The following is a 17,669-nucleotide window of genomic DNA, read 5'->3' as shown; positions in this document are numbered from 1 at the left end:
TTAGGAACCGGAATCCGGTTATCCGGGTTCCGGACCGAGCCGGATAAAAATCCGGCCCGGTTGAAAAGTCCTACATAATCTTGCCTATTATGTTATCAATTAATAATTAGTAACACTTAAAATTCAAAATTGAAATCCATACTAGAGCATAATGGTTGTTGACTCTTTAACCACTAATTGCGTGCCTTGGGCCTTTTTGGGTGTGGGTTCGACCCATTCTTTATGATGCTCCATTTGACCCTCCATTTTGTAAGTTAGAGAACATAGAAAATAAAAATATTAATTTAGAAAGAGAGAACTCGGTGTTAAGGCACATTAAGATGGATGCTTTCCTCATAATAGAATTATGTGGCCTCTTAATTTGAGTATGTAAGTTTCTTGATAGTTTATTCCCATGATATGATAATGTCGATTCTTGTGAATCTTTATTTAAGTAGATACAAAAGAAAATTTTCGAATCCGATATAAAATAGCCCAAGCTCAGAGAGAATAAAAGACAAAAATAAAGGAATTCAATTTTTTTTCTTCTTCTATATTTCTAAAGAATATGGAGTGAAAAAATTCATAGATGCAGTCCCCTATATATATAGACAAGTATAGCATGATTTGGATAGTAAAATGAGATGAGATGATTTTGTTAATAGTAATAAAATATTTTATGAATAGTATTGAAATTGTTTGAGTTAAAATGTTTATAGGGTTTTGAAAAATGAAAGAGAAAAAATTGAATAAAAATATTATAAAGTTCAAATATTGTAATAATATAATTTTTTTTCTTGAGATTTGAAAATTTTTTATTTGTTTTTTGTGTTTAATTTGAAAATTTTAAAAATTTGTAATGATTAGATAAAAAAAATTAAAAATTTGAAATTGAAAAGTATGTTTTTGATGATGGGATATTTCTATCTAAACCAGGCCTAAGTGATACTTACAAAAAATCACAACTTTACAATTCGCAGAAAACACGCTGAGAACTCATTTTAGAGGTCGTATCACAACGTTACAACTTTACAACAAATTTAGAAGCGATGATTTTACGCTTTGGAGATGATTCGTCAAAATGTGGGATAAAAAATCCAAGCATTTTTTAAAATTTTGGGGTTTCGAACAACATACAAATTTTAGAACCCTTTAGTGCAAAACTTGGAATCAAAATCAAAATCATACATATTTGATACTCTTAATCGGATAATCATGGGCAAAGGCATGAGGGCACAAGACCGGCATATCCAAAATAGAGATCATGAATTCGACCCGTCTCCCAATATCTCAAAAAAATATATATATATTGATAATCTTGGAGTATAAAATGGCCTGTCGAATTAATTTCTTGAACCTCTAAAGAACTTTTAATTTGAAACTCTTTTAACTTCAGAAAATAAAACAAAAATTAAGTTTGAATCGTATAAATAGCATCCCTCTACCATCTCAGAGTGGAACCAAGCCCTTCCCCTAGGGTGTAGATCATTAATGATGCACCCTCGAAGGGGATGGGCAAACCCAACCCATGTACCCTTCTCCAAGTACCCTTTTTTTTCTTTTTTCTTTTTTCGGTTTCGATTTCTATTTTAGGAAGCTGGCATAACAATATTGCATTCATGAGCTGAAACGTCTAGACCAAACAAGTTTTGAAAATTTGACAAAATCAAGTGCTACCTTTAATACCTTCTAAAATCTAAGGTTCATTTCTTCTCCCCCCAACCCAACAAACAAAACAGGGATCCATTCGACGGTGGACCTAACTTTCAGAAGGGTGCGGACCAATTCCTGAAAAGAAAATCCAACTGGCTGTACACATATAGTATTTATCCTAACGTTGCTTTGTCAATGCACTTGACCAACAGTCCGGATCAGACAGACAGGGAAGATGTTTGTAGTGAGAAAGAAAACGATTGTACTTATCATTGAACGGATATAGCGTAGCGCCAACAGATATGGATTCACAAATCAGTCTTCATCATCAGAACTTGCATATGCTAAGCCTAGTAAACTCCTAACAGGATTTTCAACATTGTCACCTCCCTCTGCTTTATTCAATCTTGTTGAAGAACAATCTTTCTCCCCATGGTCAGCCTCAGGCTGCCTTTTCCCCTTCTGGTGAGAATCGGGCAAGAGATTCTTGGGACCATAATCACTTGAAGCTGGAGAAAATTGATTACCATCAGAGGTGCTAGAAGTTCTAAGCCGTTTGGGTTTAATTTCCACCACCTTTTTCAATAGATCCTGCTGTCTAAAATCCAGATAAAATACATATATCAGTTAAAAAGGCAACTAGACCAGAAGTCTTTTCTTTCACAAGAATTTCTTATAAAAATAATAATAAAAAAAAGGTGCAAAGATTGTAGGTGATGTGCATATTTTGCATAGAAAGAGGGAGGAGAGAAAGAGAGACCTGATTCCACTCTTTGGTTTGGGCTCAACTCGAAGTGGCAAGGGGACTGATGCAGGTGAAGAATCTGCTAAACTCGCTGCTTTGTGTTCATTGGTTAAGGAAAATAAAAGGAGAGATGCACTAGGAACAACATTGCATCGGGCTTTTTCAGCCTTCACCAAGCAATGCTCCCCACAGGTATCGTAGACACCAGATCAAAATGTCATATTCATAGCAATTTAGAAGACTAGTTTGTGAAGTAAAATGTAGCTAACACCAAAGGTTATTTAAGCAAGAAGGAATTAAACATACCATAGCTCATTTCAATGGTATTAGCTGGGAATAAAAATACCAGCAGTTGGATAATACCGATACAAGGTCACAGAACAAAAAGAATCATGCATTAATTTGGTCTTAATTGACCCAATTGTTGAGTATTTTGGAGAACAGAATTAAAAAAAGGGAGAGGAAGAAGGAAGAGAATAGGAATCAACCAAACATCATTTGCAAAAAGGCCACCTAGATCAACTCCTTTTGGATGACATTAAAACTTATCAAAATTGTTACGTCTGATGCTTCAATCAAAGATATAAAAACCAGTAACACATGACACCTTAAACTAAACATAAATTGATAAATCAAACAATAAGAGCAAGGTCCCAGGATAGTGTACAAGTTCTACAGCAAGATTAGCCAATTAGCAGTAGATTAAGGGCATTACCCACATCAGAACATCACAAAAAAATTCATTCCAGACCAAGCCAACTTCTCCTCCTATAAGATAATAAAAGGATATCTTAAACGCAGCAAATGCCCGTTTCTCAGTATGACGAAGGAGGCGTTCTGCATCCTCCTCTGCTTCCATCTGCTCCTTTAGATAGAGTAGATCATCACTGTCCAAGGCTACATACTCAAATATAATGAAGTTCAAGAACTGAAAGGCAGAAATAGAAAAGAAAGAACACACAAACACAACAGCGCATGCACAGGCACACGCAAGGAGAATAGGAATGAGGGTGGTTACCGCCACGCCCATGCAGGTAGCCTCCACGCTCTCCTGCAACCTCTTGCATCTGCTTGCATCAATCACCCGGTAAAGGAAGCAAATATCCCTGCCGGGGCAAGTTATCAGAAAATTTATCTCAAGGATTTGCACAAAATGGAAACTTGCAGAGGAAGGTGGACTAAACTGCAGAAGACCGGAATAAAATGTAGTGCAGCAGGATCAACTCTTTCTACCCTAAATGTTATCATTCACAGTCAATACTAACAAAATATTACAAACCCTCGCCATCAATTTGCACTTTACTGCATAAAAGTCCTTGATGGAAAATTTTCTAATTACTTCCTAACATAATTAGTTCAATAAATTCATTGAAAATAGAAAAATCCTTCAGCAGGTGCTACAGCACAAATGAAAGATTCCAGCAAGTGGTATACCACATTCTAAATGCACTATAATATCATTTCTTTCACAATATGCAAGTGGTATTGGACTACATTCTGCACTATAATATCATTTCTTTCACAATACTTTTTTTGATAAGTCAAACTTTAATGATTAAAAAATTCATAAAATCTGGGTATGCAGGGACTAATTCCTTCACAATACTTCACTTATATGTTACGATCGGGTCTATTTAGCAAAGATCAAAATATTATAACATATGATAAATAATAAAGCACTGACATACTTGCAAATGGACAACAAATTTTGGACAAGTCTACCCAAAATCGACTTTAAACCCAAATGCTCATCATTTTTATGCATAAAATATGATATAAAGATGTATTGAATCTATTTTAGAGAGGAAAGATTATACGATCAAAGGTGAACAAAGGGTAAATCTCAAAAATAGGGAAATTACATATTTCACCAACCGACTACACTTGTTTTTCAATTTTCACCCTAAACTACCAAAGTTTCAACTTATACACCAAACAGTTATATTTTTCAATTGATAGATTCTTAATGATTAGATCTTGACTAAGGATGCAGTATGAAAAATATAGGTACATTAAGATGGAAAAATATAGTTGCAAGCATAGTTGTGCACTAATCTGTACACCAATGTGATGTGATTGGTCAAAAAGTAGATTTTATTGAAAACAGTGTTAATTTAAATTTTAAGTATGAATAAATCAGTATTGATACACAGATTAGTGCGCAACTGTGCTTGTATGTAGCAAAACTCCATTAAGATTTAAAATAAGGAAATTACATATTTCACCCACCAACTACACTAGCTTTTTAATTTGCAACCTAAACTACCAACGTTTCAATTTATACACGAAACTAACTATATTTTTCAATTGACAGATTCTTAATGATTAGATCTTCATTGAGGGTGCAGTATGAAAAATATTGGTACGTTAAGTTTTAAATTGAGACTTTTGAACTTTGAGCAAAGTGAAATCTGGGTGGTAATTAGTGGGTGAAAAGTGCAATTCCTTCCAAAAAATAAGATAATAATAAAAACAGAGATAATTTACCTACAGCAGCTCTATTGATAAATTGTTTCACCAGCACTTAGAAAGGCTACGTGTAGCCAAGTTGTTTATGGAGAATTAAAAAAAAAATGTTTACCACAACTTAATTACTCGAACAAGTCGACTATGATCCAGTCTAACAAAATCAGCCTTTAAGGGAAGAAGGCACCGATATACAGTTATTTCAAGCGCTGTGCTAACCGACAAATAGAGCATCGACATAGGGTCAGCTGACAGAGAGTGTAGAAAGAGTAAATACAAGAACTCGGACAAAATCGTCGCTAGTCCAAAAGAATAAAGCAACTAGTGATTGTGTAATTTCACTCTGCTCCTCATATATGCAATGATTTGGTTATCCTATGAAAGTGAAATTAACTAGTTTTATGGAAATCCACAAGTACTCTTTCTCAAATAATTTTCTGGATTAAAAAATAAATGGAGATGAGTAGAAAGGAAAAGAAAGAGGGGGGTGGAGAGGGTGAGACAACGCGCTAACCTTTGCAACCATGCGCTGGAAAGTGATATCTTCGTCATCTATCTTCTCCTTCCCTTTACCCCATTTCTTATCTGTAACATTAACAAAATTCACGTTTTTAACGAGGAACAAGAAGCAAATCCACCGCGTCTGAAATGGCACCAAAGAAGAAGAAACATACCTTTGGGGTCGGTGAGATTGGTGTATTCGCGTACCTCTCTTCCTGCCATCCTATACCTCCTCGAATCAGAGTTTCAACCTCCAGACTCGAAAATCGGAGTCTGAAATTCAAGATCTGTGCCCTAATCAATACTACTTATGCACCAACCCAATCCATGCATTGTGCCGTCATTTGTGCGCTTTTTTGGGCCTGGGCTGCAAGTACCCACTTTTTATTTATCCCATTTTTCCTTTCAATACTTTTTAAATTTCTGTTAGCTCACATTCTTCAACTTAATTTTCAAAGTTTTCATATTCTCAATTGGTTTACAAATCATTGTGAGCAATTTCTCTGCCTATCTTTTTTACCTTTTATTTGTTTTGAGTAATGTTGTGCTACTTTGTGATGTTAACTTAATAGAGAAATGATTACTTCAAATAAATGTTACGTACAATCATGAAATGTGCAAGCGTCATATAGTCGTTTTAAAAAAAATTGTGATCTATTATTTAAAATTAATTTTTTTATATGGATTTTGTATTTATTTATTTTTTTTCAAAATAATTATATAGTCCTTACACATGCATGACTGCAACTATTATTTCTTTATAAATAATATAAATATCTGTTAAATCAATCGACATTGCTTAACATAATATATTTTATTGTAAGACAATTCTAATATAAATTGATAAGTCTATTTATAAGTATACTTTTAGTAATTGTTTTGCACTTATATTTTGGTTTTAGAGAATGGATATTATATATTTACATCTAAGAGAGCACTCTAATTAGAATAGCCAAAAGCAAACTCATATTTTGGCTAATATCATGTGATTTTACCTTTGTCTATTCCATTTAAATATAATCCCTATATTTGATTATCCATTTACTTTATATATAATACTACAATATTATTAATTTAATATTTTTTAATAATTTCTTATTTAATCTTTTTCTCATAGTGATTTCTTATTTAACAATTCTTAGCACTGTTCATACGGGCCGGATTAAAATCCAGCCCGGTCCAAAATCTGAAAAATCGGATTCCGGTTTCGGACTAGATCAAATCTGAGCCGAAATCCGGGTTGCAAAATCCAGATCTATCCAGTACGAGTATAGATTTAAAATCCGAGTACCGGGTTTTAAAATCTGATACTCGGGTCCTTTTTAAAATCCAGCTTCATTCGGTTTCTAATGTTTTCGTCGTCTAGTTTCTAATGTCAATCAGAACATAACTTTTAAAATAAATTAGAAGGAAAAATAAAATAAAAGAGTGGAGATAAGAGATTGCACATAAAATGTAAGAGAAACGAGAGAGAAAGAGAGAGAGCCTCATTAAAGCAGTAAAAGCCTCACTTTTCTAGCACTGATCTCCTGCACTCTTTGTAAATAAAGCACACTTTTCCAACCTCAGAAATGTGAGAGAGAGAGCTCATTAAAGCCTCACGTTTCCAACCTCGATTTCCACACAAACCATTAAAGAGAGAGAAACAGCAGCTTTAATAGCTCATTACCCAAAGAATTGGCTCATCTTCACCGATTGAAAAGCTTAGATTTTGAATTCAATGGCTTCAGCGGTGAATTCCCATCATGGATCGGATTGTTGTCAAACCTTCAATATTTTGGCTCTACATGGTAATAGTTTTACAAGTACTATCCCATTGACGCAGCCACCACCCATTGACGACCGCCACACTCCGTTTCTTAGACTGCTCTTTCACCGCCTCGTGCTTTCCCCCTTCTTCCCCAGTGGTTCTTCCTCTAATCTAATCTAGTAATACTCTTATCCTTTAGTTCTTGGGTGTGATTGTTATTTTGGGTTGGAAATATTACTCTTGGGTGAGTAAAGCTCTGGAGTGAAAGATTTGAGTGTCTGGAAGATTCAAGCAAAGCTAGTTGCGATGTGATATTAGGCGGAAATATAACAAAATATGGATTTTTTTGTTCCTGGTTGTATCCCGAAACCCGGATTTTCGGCCCGGGTCCTAATCCGAATATTCCCGGGCCGGAAATCGGCTCAGATTTAAAGCCCGAGCTCTGAGCCAAGTACACCCAGATTCCCGATCTGAAACCGGATGAACATCTTTAATAATTCTACTAATTATATGTTAATAATTATATTCTAATTAAATTATTATTTAAAAATCATATTTTTAATTATCATTTAATGTTTGTGGTTATTAAACTGAGAGAAATGTTGTGGCCCTGTGCCCCACGAAACTCAGGTTAAAGACTGAAGAGAGAGAGCGTTTTGATGGAAGGAAATATTAAGAAAGGCTTTGGTCATGCTACAGTTCTTAGCCAAATTTGACTGAAGCCTTGATTTTATTGTAACTCAAAGTTCTTATTCCAATAACTTGCCTAATCCAATGTGATATGTTTTTATGTTTTATTAGCCATTTGTATCAATTTTTTGGATTTACCTATTCCAGTGAAAATGCTCTTAAGGCCTTTCACCTATGATTTGGGAAAATTGTTTGCGAGCTGATTAACCAAGTAAAACTTCTTGTATTTTCTCTCATGAAAACTATCACAATAAAATAATAATTATGTACAAATATCATAAATATAACAAAAATTTTATATGAAATTACTTTTACGTATTTTTTATGTACTTTACTGATATAATTAATTGTATATTAAAAAAATTGATACAGTCAATCACATCAATGAAGTATGCAGAGAGTACGTAAAAGTGACTGTATGTAACATTACTCAATACATAAACCACTCAAACTACCATCTAATTTACGGTCACCTTCCAAACCTTCAATATGGAAAATCACACTTTCAAACTATCAAAAATTACAATATACACCTCTATCAAGATTTTTATATGAATGCCCTTGAAAAAAATAAAAACGATAAAAATGATAAAATAAATAAATTTGTTAAAAATAACTAGTAAAATGAAAAATAACTGAAAAATAGTTTTTCGGACAAAACTTTATTTTTTTTCAAAACCAAGTTAAAAGTCGAAAAATATTTTTCAAGTACTTATCGTCAACAACAAGTTACATATTTATTGCATTCCACCTGTACTCCTCACCAACCATTTGTTATCCATGATCCACGAAGAACGAGTCTCCTCAAGGCCCATCATCGAAGGCCCATGTTATGAGTCTCCTTGAACTTATAAAACAAATCAACAAAAAGAATCACAAATGGAAAAGGCTATACCTCTCAAAGTATAATGCTGAAGTGTATTGTCTGGTAAATTTTTTTTTATTCAATAATTAAAGAAATGATTTTAAATATATTACTATTTTTTTATTTTTTAAAAATATTTAAATATATTAAAAAATTGTGAAAAGAAAAAAAAAAGAAAAAAAAAAACAATGTGCAGTCAAATGGAGCGGTGCTACTCAGATGGTAGAGTAGCCTGCTGCATCACAAAATAATTGTTGTTGCATGTAAAATCCTCCATTGTAATAAAAGAAAAGAAGAAAATATAAAATGCAATTTGTGAGGGGGTAAAATATTCAAGCCTAAGACCAGCCCAACCCACAAGGCCACACCACTAGGGAACAAGAAGGGAAAAAGTGAGGTAAGGTAAGGAGAGCAGAAGGAAAGAAGAGGGTCATAAGAAGTAAGGGGGTGTGAGAAGAAAGTAGGGATTGGCAGCGAGGCCCAGCACCCCATTATACCACCCTGTTCACCTTACTCTCACCCATGCAAGGCGGGGTCTCCGTGTCGCTTGTGCGGGGGACAGGAGGGCTCTCCCACACAAGAGGCCTCCAGCGGAGGCGGGGGACAAAAGAGGTTAAGCCCCATTCCGCATTTCCCTCGCCCAGCACAATATATTATATATATATATATATATATTAAAAAGTCCATTCATAAGTGAAATGACGCCATTTCATAATCACTTAAGTTCCCCCCTCTCCTCCCTCCCCTACCCCTTGAGCCTTTAGCCTTCAACTTCTCCATTCTTGAACTCTCTCTGTCTCTCAGACTCCATCACTGACTCACTCTCTCTCTCTCTCTCTCTCTCTCTCTCTCTCTCTCTCTCTCTCTCTCTCTCTCTCTCTCTCTCTACGCATGACATCTATCCACTTATCCAGCATCCTATCTCACTGTCGCGTGGTACTGCCAAAGGTAAGACTCTGTTGTTAAGTAACTTATTTTTCTCCTTTTTTTTTTTTTTACTTTTTTTTGAGTTTGGATTGGAGATTGAAGAAAAGATGGATTGAATCGGAGATGGAGGATGGGAATGATTTTGGATTTTTGTGCTATGGATTTGTGGATTATGATTTTGCTTGTGTTTGAATAGGTTGGATATTTGTTTTTGTTTTTTTTTTTGTTTTTTTGGATAGTTTGTAGGGTTTCAGATTGAAATCCCTAAAAGGGGTTTGAATTGGAACCCTTAAATAAATTTTTAGGGGTTTCGGATTGCCCCTAAACTGATTTAGGGGTTTCAATCCATTTAAACGTTTCGGATTGAACCCCTAAATCAATCGAAGCCCACACAAGACAAGAAACATATTTCTATAGCTTGGTTTCACTTTACCAAACTAGAGGGTGGTGACCTCAATAACCCCCAAGCAAAATGTAATCACTGTAAGAAAATATATAGATATCACTATAGGAAATATGGTACATTCCAGTTAAAGGTCAATAGGAATAGTGTAAGAATAGCTCAATATTAAAACCCTTGCAAGAAAAGAGTCAATCTAGACTAAATATTGGACTACAAAAAATGGCGGATGGGAGTAGTGGGGGTCCAACGTTAAAGAGATATACGAAATATAATCCCGGTGAGTGTAGAAGGAAGGTAACTCGTATGGTTATCATAAACGAGCTACCTTTTCAGTATGTGGAGGGGAGAGGGTTCAAAGAACTTGTCCAATAATTGGAACTTAGATTTACGCTTCCTTCTCGATACACTATGGCAAATAATATTAAAAAGATGTATAGAAAAGATAAATATGTTTTGAGGGGCCAATTGATGAGTTTGGTAGTTTGCCTCACTACCGATACTTGAACTTTTTATCCAAAATATGAATTATATGTCTTTGGCTATGCATTTTGTTGATTCTGATTAGATTTTTTACAAAAATATTATTAAGTTTTGTCAAATAACTGATCACAAGGGTGAGACAATTGGAAAGGCCTTGGACACCGCAATAAAGGGGGAGGGATTGGCACTGTTTTGACAGTTTCGGTTGATAATGCATCGTCTAATGATGTCACCTTGGGATATTTGAAGACTTATCTCAGAGAGAAAAATAAGAAATTTTTGGGTGGTGAATATTTGCATGTTAGATGTGTTGCACATGTCTTAAATTTAATTGTAACTAAGGGGTTGAAAGATATTGATGATTTAGTTGCACGATTTAGAATGACGATGAAATAGGTGAGTTTTTCTCCTTCTAGATTGGAGAAATTCAAGATTGTTGTGAAGATTGCGGACATAACATCGAAAAATTGTCTTTGTACTAATGTTCCTACCAAATGGAACTCAACTTTCTTGATGTTGGAGGCAGCCTTTCAATTATTAGATGATGAAGACATTCAATATGTCAAATACTTTGATAAGCACAGAGGATTAGAAAAGCCTAATGATGATGATTAGGTGGTAGTTTCTACTTTTATTGATTTTCTCGGGCCTTTTTATGATGTCACATTAAAGTTATTTGCTTCTTTGTACTCTACATTCCATGAGTTTTGTCAACAAATATATATGGTGAAAGAGGAATTAAACAACATGTGTAGGAGTTATAATCTATGGATGAGGGAGATAGCATAGACTATGAGGATCAAATATGACAAATATTAGGGAGATTTTAGTAGACTAAATATTTTGTTATATGTAGTTGTTATTCTTGATCCCTGTGTGAAAATTGATGACATGATATATAGTTTGAGACTTGCGCAAGATCAAGCATGGGCTGATCTTATTAGTGATATGGCTCGAGATACTCTGGCTAAATTGTATAATGAGTTTATTGCGATTAAGGGTGGTACTACATCTACTACACCTACACATACTCCAATGCCTCCTCCATACATCGAGTCAACAAAGAAGTATAGATTGGCATGGCTAAAACCTTGCACAGAATCCTACACTATATAACTATTTGTCAACGGATCTTATTCAACAAGATGATGATTCCAATATATTAGGATGGTGGAAGGTGGCAGCAAAGTAATATCACATCCTTTCTAAGATAGCCCATTGTATTTTAGTCATCCCCATTAGCACCATTGCCTCAAAGTCAGTCTTTAGTACTAGAAGGAGCATAATGGATCTTTTCCATAGTTCATTGTCTCCTATAACTATGGAGGCATTGATATGCACACAGAGTTGGACGATGGGAAAGGATATTCATGTTCTGAATATTTTGGATTTTAAGGAAATCGACAAAGAGAAGGGTAGTGATCAGCCTGGATTGGACCACCTGGTAATTGTTATTTTCATTTTATTATTTTGATTTATTTATATTCATTTTGATTTCATCAGTATTAATTTTAGTATTATTTGTTGTAGTAACACATGAGATGACTCAGAAGACGTCTAACTCCACTGTAGTATGACTTCATATTAAAAGACCCACAATTACCAATTTGGCATTTGAATTTTGCCATAACTTATAAGTTTGTACAATTTTTAATTTGTATGCCATTAGTTGATTTTGTTGTATTTATATAATTTTTTGTTTGTACAATACAAATATGTGCAGCTCAAGCCTCAAATCTTAATGAGTTAATCAAAAGATTACCTGCCCGGCCCGCACCAAATGTCATAATCCATGACTCAAATAGCTCTCTTAATATCTTTAGAATATTGAAATTTGAATCATTTGTACGTATTGTGTATTCAGTAATTTATAATGTTGATATAATGTCTCTTGGACACTTTGTAGTTTGTAATTTTGTAATTATTTAGTCCAAAATTTTGTAATAGCTTAGTTATTATTAGTTTATTAACTAATAGACTAGTTGTCTATAGTATTACTTCATTAGTTCATTTTCTCTAAATTAGTAAATTTGTATGAATGTATCATGTATATATTATTTTTATTCATTTATTTTTTTTTAATCTGGTTTTTTAACAACTTTTTTTCTTCTAATTTTATGGGTCCAAAATGGCCTAGAAGCTATTTCTAGATTATTTAAGCTGTTTATGGCCCAGAAACTGCTTTTGGGCCAAAGGCCCAGTAGGGTGCGGGGGCGAACGAATTAAACCCCCCGCCCACACCTCGTTATACGAGACGGGATAACCCACCCCCGCACTAACGGTTGAAAAAATATCACACCCGCCTTATAGGGGGCAGGTAGCACCCCTAGAAGAAAGTGGAAAAGAGAAAGATGGTCAGACATGCAAAGCAGACCTTGACTCACCACTGCGGGGAGCATGCGGAAAGAGGAATCAACTTAAAATGAGACGTCCAAACAACTTGCAGGGGGCCTCTTCTTTGACTTCTTCTTCAACCTTTGGAAAGGGAGCTTCGCCGAATGAATCATCTCCAATAAATATATTTAAGATTACATTTGTACAATGAGAAATGAGAAGTTATGAGAGACTATAATAAGTATATTATAATGCATTTCTCTTCCTCAAACGTCTGTAGACGTAGGCATTATACCAAACCACGTAAATTTATATGTTCATCTCTCTTTACTTTTTTTGCATTTATTTTCTTTTCACTGCCATGGATGTACGCACTGACACCAGACAGCTGCAGCAAACTATTACCATAGGCATCAGACCACACCAATCGATGCCCGAATTGTCATAGCGGACTGGGAGTGACTCTTTCTCCCATTATGTCCTGTTGTGCAATTTTTTGAGTATCAACATAGCTAAATTGACAAGTGACTTGATTTTTACCAAGACTCAATGTAAGAGAATCAAGAGAGAAGAAAAAAATAGAGAATCCACTTTTCTCATTCTAGACTTGGAAAACCTGAGCTTTCATCCTACCAACAAAGATTCAATCATAGAACACAAGTGATATGAATATTGGATTGTGCAAATTCTGAAAATGCTAAGATGAGAGAGCGTGGAATACAACACATAAAGGCATATAGATTGTTGAGTGGGTCCAGCCCACATATGGTAGCCTGGGTCTAACTTAAGCCCATTAGGGCTTCTACTTGCAATTATAAAAAGAAAGTTGAAGTATTTTACGATGGTGAGAGTTGGAAAGCAACAAACAAGAGAGAGAGAGAGAGAGAGAGAGAGAGAGAGAGAGAGAGAGGTACTATACGACGCAGTAAGTGAAAAGAAAAAGAATAGATTTTTCTCTCTTTTAGGTGTGGATTTCACATAGATATTTCTTTATACAATACAAATTGGAAATTTCTCTAAGAGATAACTTTTTTTAGGCACTCCAGAGAGATGTAGTATTCAAAGTGGGGATCTCATAGGTATTATCAAACTGGTGGTTTGGGGTGAGATTATTGTTTTCTTAGAGATTGATCATTGCTGTATTTCCAAATTTGTTGAGAACTCAAGTTTTGGGTATAAACTTGAGTATTGTAAACTCTATATTATTATAGTGGATTTGATCGGAGTTGCCTTGTGGTTGGTTTTTCCCTCTACACTAGAGGGTTTGTTCCACGTAAAAATCTGATGTGTTTTGTTTGATTATTTGCTTGTTCAATTATTCTAGTTATTGGCTTGTATAATAGATTTAATATTGTAAGTGGTTATATTGCCCAACAAGTGGTATTAGAGTGCCCAAGTTGTGTGGGTGTGGTAAACTTGCAAAATTAAATGGAGAATACTTTGGGCACCGTGATTAAATTATCAGCTTCAAATTATTTTATTTGGAAGCCAATGATGGAGGATATCCTTTATTGTAAGGACTTACATGAACCCATTAAAGGTGCTAGTGTCAAGCCAAGCACTAAGAGTGATAGTGACCGGATGAAAATGAATAGGAAAATCATTGGGTATATTAGACAGTGGGTTGATCTTAATGTATTCCATCATATATCTCAAGAGACAGATGCCCATAGCCTTTGGAAAAAATTAGAGGGTCTCTATGAAAGGAAGACAACTCAAAAGAAAACTTTTGCTATTAGAAAGCTTGTGAATTTAAAGCTAAAGGGGGGGAAATCTATTGCTGAGCATTTGAGTGAATTCCAAGGCTTAGTAAATCAGTTGACCACAATGAAAATAGTGCTAGATGATGAGATGCAAGCACTATTACTTATAGTTCATTGCTTGATAATTGAGAGACTCTGGTGGTATCACTTAGTAACTCTGCTCCGAATGGTTTGCTTGAACTTACTCTAGTTAAAGACAATTTGTTTAATGAAGAAATCAGAAGAAAAGACTTGGATAAGAATGGTGCACATGCTCTTATTATAGAGAACAAGCGAAGGAGTAAGAGCAAAGGTCCTAAGGGATGTATTAACTACAGAAGTTAGTCAAAGACAAGAGGAAAGATCAAATGTTTCTACTGTGATAAAGAGGGTCATATAAAGAAATATTGCCAGGCTTGGAAAAAGAAGTTGAAAGAAGAGAAAAATGAGAAGAAGGTAGATGATCAGAATATTACGACTAGTGTTTCTGATGAAGAAGTGACAATACTTTGTGTAGAAGAGAATGAGTATTGTAATGTTGCAGATCCTTATGTAGAATGGGTGATTGATTCAATCGCTTCCTACCATGTTATACCAAAAAAGAACTATTTATTGTGTATAGAGGAGTTAGCTTTGGCAGGGTGAAGATGGGAAATCAAAGTTATGCTAATATTGTTCATATTGGTGACATTGGTATTATTACAAATGTTGGATGTGCCCTAACATTAAGTGATGTGCGACATTTTCTAGATATGCGCCTAAATCTGATATCTACACATGATGAGGTAGGTTATGAGAGTTATTTTGGCAACAAAAGATGGAAACTATCAAAAGGGTCAATGGTGTATGCTAGAGGCAAGATCTTTTGTACACTTTACAAGACTGAAGTAAAGGTGTGTAGTGATGTAGTGAATGCAACTACAAATGATGTTTCACCAAACTTATGGCATAAGCGGCTGGCACACATGAGTGAGAAGGGATTGTAGGTCTTGGGAAGGAAGTCTCTCATTCCTTTTGCCAAAGGTACGTCATTGAATCCCTATGATTATTGTCTCCTTGGTAAGCATTATAGAATTTCTTTTTAGAAAACCCCTAGTAGAAACAAAATGTGTTGGATTTAATTTATTATGATGTTTGTGGTCCCATTGAAGTTGAGTCCTTAGGTGGAAATAAGTATTTTGTTACTTTTATTGATGATGCTTCAAGAAAGTTATGGGTGTATATTTTGAAAACAAAACATTGGGTATTCCAACATTTCAAGAAGTTCCATGTCATGGTAGAGAGAGAAACTGGAAGATCTTTGAAGTGTCTTTGTATTGATAATGGAGGTAAGTACACATCTAATGAGTTTAAGGAGTATTGCTCAGAATATGGCATTAGACATGAGAAGAAAGTTCTAAGTACCCCACAACATAATGGCGTGGCAGAGAGAATCAAGCGCACTATTTTAGAGAAGGTCAGATGCATGATGAAGATGGCAGAATTGCCTAGGTCATTCTAGGGTGAAGCTGTTCATACTGCATGCTACCTACTCAACCTGTCTCCATCAATTCCTTTGGGGTTCGAGGTTCTAGAAAAAGTGTGGATTGGAAAGGATGTGTCTTAGTCTCACTTGAAGGTATTTGGGTACAAGGCATTTGCACGTGTCAAAGGAACAACCTGCATATTTGTTAGCTATAGAGATGCAGAATGTGGCTACAAGCTATGGGATCCAAAGAAGAAGAAAATCATCAGAAGTAGAGATGTGGTTTTCATAGAAAATCAGACATTTGCAGACTTTGAGAAAGTAGAGAAGCCAAGACAAGCAGTTGAAGTTGTTTTTGACCTTACACCTATCTCTTTGTATCAAGAGATTCCTAGTTAATCCTGGTAATGATCATTGGCAAGCGGTGAAATGGATTTTCAGATATTTGAGGGGTGCCTCAAAGATGTGCTTGACTTTTGGTAGCTCAAAACCAATTTTGGAGGGTTATACAGATGCAAATATGGTTGGTGATCTTGTTGGTAGAAAATCAACTTCAAGGTACTTGGTTACTTTTGCAGGGGGAGCTGTATCATGGCAGTCAAAATTACAGAAGTGTATTGCCTTATATACTATTAAAGTTGAGTATATTGCAACAACTAAAGCAAGGAAATAAATGCTTTGGATGAAATGGTTTCTCCAAGATTTAGGTTTGAAGCAAGATGAGTATGTGATCCATTGTGATAGTCAAAGTGCACTAGACTTGAGCAAGAATGCCACATATCATTCACTTACAAAGCACATTGATTTGAGATACCATTGGCTATGCCAGGTAATTGTGGAAGAACAATCATTACTGTTGAAAAAGATTCACACTGAGAAGAATCCAACTGACATGATGACAAAGGTTATTACCAGAGAGAAGTTGAAGCTTTGTGTCAGATCAGCCGGCATGGACTCTAGTTGAGATATTAGTTTATAATCTCCTCTTATGATGGTTTGGAGGGGGAGATTGTTGAGTGGGTCCAGCGCACATGTGGTAGCCTAGGTCTCACTTAAGCCCATTAGGACTTCTACTTGCAAATATAAAAAAGAAGTTGAAGTGGTTGGTTTATGGTGGTGAGAGAGAGAGAGAGAGGTACTATACGGCGCAACAAGTGAAAAGAAAAAGAATAGATTTTTTTCTCTTTTGGGTGTGGATTTCACACAAATATTTCTCTACATAACACAAATTGGGATTTTCTCTAAGAGATGAATTTTTTTTGGTACTCTAGATAGCTGTAGTATTCAAAGTGGGGATCTCATAGGCATTATCAAATTGGTGGTTTGGGATGAGATTATTGTTTTCTTAGAGATTGATCATTGTTGTATTTCCAAATTTGTTGAGAACTCAAGTTTTGAGCATAAACTTGAGTATTGTAAACTCTATATTATTAGAATAAATCTACACAGCAGCCTCACACTTTTTCACACTATTAAAAAATGTGAATTTACTATTTTATCCTCTGTTATTTTACACTAGTGTGTTGGGTGTGGGGCTGCTGTGTAGCAGTGCTCATATTATTATAGTGGATTTGATTTGAGTTGCCCTGTAGTTGTTTTTTCCCTCTACATTGGAGGGGTTTTTTCACTAAAAAATCTGATGTGTTTTGCTTTGATTGTTTGCCTGTTT

At 35.1% G+C, this 17,669-nt stretch overlaps 1 protein-coding gene across 2 annotated transcripts; it reads right to left on the bottom strand.

Moving 5' to 3' along the window:
* Positions 1–1,877: 1,877 nt before the first annotated feature.
* On the bottom strand, positions 1,878–5,678 carry LOC122297607. 2 transcript variants are annotated; one of them, XM_043107715.1, is made up of 6 exons: positions 5,518–5,678; positions 5,358–5,428; positions 3,396–3,444; positions 3,168–3,274; positions 2,393–2,475; positions 1,878–2,230 (listed from the first exon to the last, which is right to left on the bottom strand). In XM_043107715.1, exons 1-6 carry the CDS (start codon positions 5,564–5,566, stop codon positions 1,948–1,950), a joined length of 642 nt encoding a protein of 213 aa, XP_042963649.1. In that variant the 5' UTR covers positions 5,567–5,678; the 3' UTR covers positions 1,878–1,947. The 2 variants fall into 2 exon arrangements, with proteins under 2 accessions (XP_042963649.1, XP_042963650.1); XM_043107716.1 differs by having other exon boundaries at positions 3,396–3,483; positions 5,518–5,588.
* Between the last annotated feature and the right edge of the window lie 11,991 nt (positions 5,679–17,669).

This window comes from Carya illinoinensis, chromosome 15 (assembly GCF_018687715.1).
Source record: "Carya illinoinensis cultivar Pawnee chromosome 15, C.illinoinensisPawnee_v1, whole genome shotgun sequence".
Taxonomy (NCBI): Eukaryota; Viridiplantae; Streptophyta; class Magnoliopsida; order Fagales; family Juglandaceae; genus Carya; species Carya illinoinensis.
The sequence above is the reverse complement of the archived record's forward strand: the minus strand, read 5'-3'. Positions and strand labels throughout refer to the sequence as shown.